At 51.5% G+C, this 2,290-nt stretch overlaps 1 protein-coding gene across 1 annotated transcript; it reads left to right on the plus strand.

Moving 5' to 3' along the window:
- The first annotated feature begins 230 nt into the window (after positions 1-230).
- Positions 231-1,298, plus strand: LOC136382230 (C-C chemokine receptor type 1-like). Its single transcript, XM_066351288.1, is given in 1 exon segment — positions 231-1,298. A coding segment is annotated over 1 exon segment (1,068 nt).
- The last annotated feature ends 992 nt before the right edge of the window (positions 1,299-2,290 follow it).

Raw genomic sequence — 2,290 nt, forward strand, 5'->3', positions numbered from 1 at the left:
TCCCCATCCGCAGTCCCCAATAAGCTGAAGTTTCCACAAAGGCAGAAAGAACCTGGAACCCCCTTGCTCAATACTGGGCCCCAGGACATGGTACACGGTGGGCACTCAGTAAACAGTTGTGAAGAAGTTGAAACATAATCTCTGGCTTGTCTCTGTTGTCCAGAGCCCACTGCCTGTAACAGCAAAGTAAATACAGAAACCATCTACCTGGACCCACGGGAGAAAGCAGGATGGAACTTCCAACCAGTACAATGGACTATGACAGGACCACAGAATTTGACTATGGGGACACAACCCCATGGCAGAAAGAACACTTGAGGTCTTTTGGAGCTCAGCTGATGCCCCCTTTGTACTCCCTGGTATTTGTCATTGGCCTGGTCAGCAGCATCCTGGTGGTCCTGGTCCTTTTGCAACACAAGAGGCTCAAGAACATGACCAGCATCTACCTGCTCAACATGGCCATTTCTGACCTGCTCTTCCTCTTCACGCTGCCCTTCTGGATTCACCACTATTGGAAGGATAAGTGAGTGTTCGGCGATGTCATGTGCAAGTTGCTGTCGGGGCTTTATTACGTAGGTCTGTACAGCGAGATCTTCTTCATCATCCTGCTGACCATGGACAGGTACCTGGCCATTGTCCATGCTGTGTTTGCCCTGCGGGTCCGGACCGTCACATTTGGTATCATCACCAGCGTAGTCAGCTGGGTCCTGGCCTTCCTGGCTACCATCCCGGGCTTTTACTTTTCTGAGTCCCAGGATGAGTCCGATCGTTCCTCCTGCACCGTTTATTTCCCCCATGAATACCACAATCACTGGAAACGAATCCAGGCTTTGAAACTGAACATCCTGGGGCTGGTCTTGCCTCTGGTGATCATGATCGTCTGCTACATGGGGATCATAAAGATTCTGCTCAGACGGCCCAATGAGAGGAAGTCCAAAGCCGTCCAACTGATTTTTGTCATCATGATCATCTTTTTCCTCTTTTGGACGCCCTTCAGTCTGGCTAAGTTTGCTTTAGCTTTTGAAGATGTCCTTTTGGACAATAACTGTCATCAGAGCAAACAGCTGGAGCTGGCCATTCAGGTGACAGAGGTGATCTCCTACATGCACTGCTGTGTCAACCCCATCATCTACGTCTTTGTTGGCGAGAGGTTCCGTGAGTACCTGCGTCATCTGTTCCACAGGCTCCTGTCCCTGAGCCCCGGGAAACGGTTCCTCTTCTTCCACACCGAGAGCGTGGAGAAGACCAGCTCCATGTCCCCATTTGCAGGGGAGCAGGAACTCTCTGATGGGTTCTGACTAAGGTCTCATCAAGTGTCCTGCAGGCACAGTGGCTAGAGGGGAGGCAGCTTTGGTGTTCCAGCCAGATAGTGACCACTGACCTGTGTGGAGCAACGCCACCTGGTGTTGAGGTGGATCACCTCTGGGGCTTGAGTGTTCTCCGTGAACTTCTCCCTGGAGATGAATGAGTGAGCTAGGTCATTCCAGATGAAAGAATAAAGGGTGCCAGCTAAGGGCTTGGCCCAATGAGGGTTTCACATTTCTGAATGTAAACATTTGTAAACAAAACCACTAAGCCTCCCCTCACCTCTACCCCCACCACAAATGGGTTTAGAAACTATGGTTTCCACAGTTGACTTGGTTCAGAGCCCAGAGCCAATCAGGAGGCAGCAGCTGCCTCCACCAGTGCCCTCAGCTCCCCCCTGCAGGGTTTAAGCTGCAGGAAAAAATGAGGAACATAGAACTCACGATGGAAGGACTTGAACCAAATGGGAAATAGAATTGAGGAACTGTCATTGGCATTGAAATTCCCTTATACAGAATTTTCTTGTATTCAAAAATTTAAACTATCCAGGTTAAGGACAAGACACAGACCTTGTGCATGATGTGTTTTACTTTTGGCTACTCTCACTCTCTGAAACCGACCCGCCAGCCAAGTACGAGAGATAGCGAGGCACACATAGACCTTCCATTTTTTATTGCGGTGTAGGACTGACTGATGTCCACTTGGCAGAGTGCCCTAGTGGGGGAGGGGCAGGGAGCTCAGCTGCTCCAACACTGGCGTGCATCTGAGTCTCCTGAGCACCCTGTGGGCACGCCCCTCAGCATGCACGTCTACACGCTGCAGCCCCTCCGACAACACGGGCTCCCCGTCTGGTGAGCGGGGCAGACAGGAAGCCAGAAGAGCACAGGAAGCAGCTCTTGACCAGCTGTGGGCAGGTCTAGATTTCATGGACACTGCCTGGTGTCCTCACCACTCAGGCCTGAAGTCAGATGACCCTGCGGGGCCC

This window comes from Saccopteryx leptura, chromosome 10 (assembly GCF_036850995.1).
Source record: "Saccopteryx leptura isolate mSacLep1 chromosome 10, mSacLep1_pri_phased_curated, whole genome shotgun sequence".
Taxonomy (NCBI): domain Eukaryota; kingdom Metazoa; phylum Chordata; class Mammalia; order Chiroptera; family Emballonuridae; genus Saccopteryx; species Saccopteryx leptura.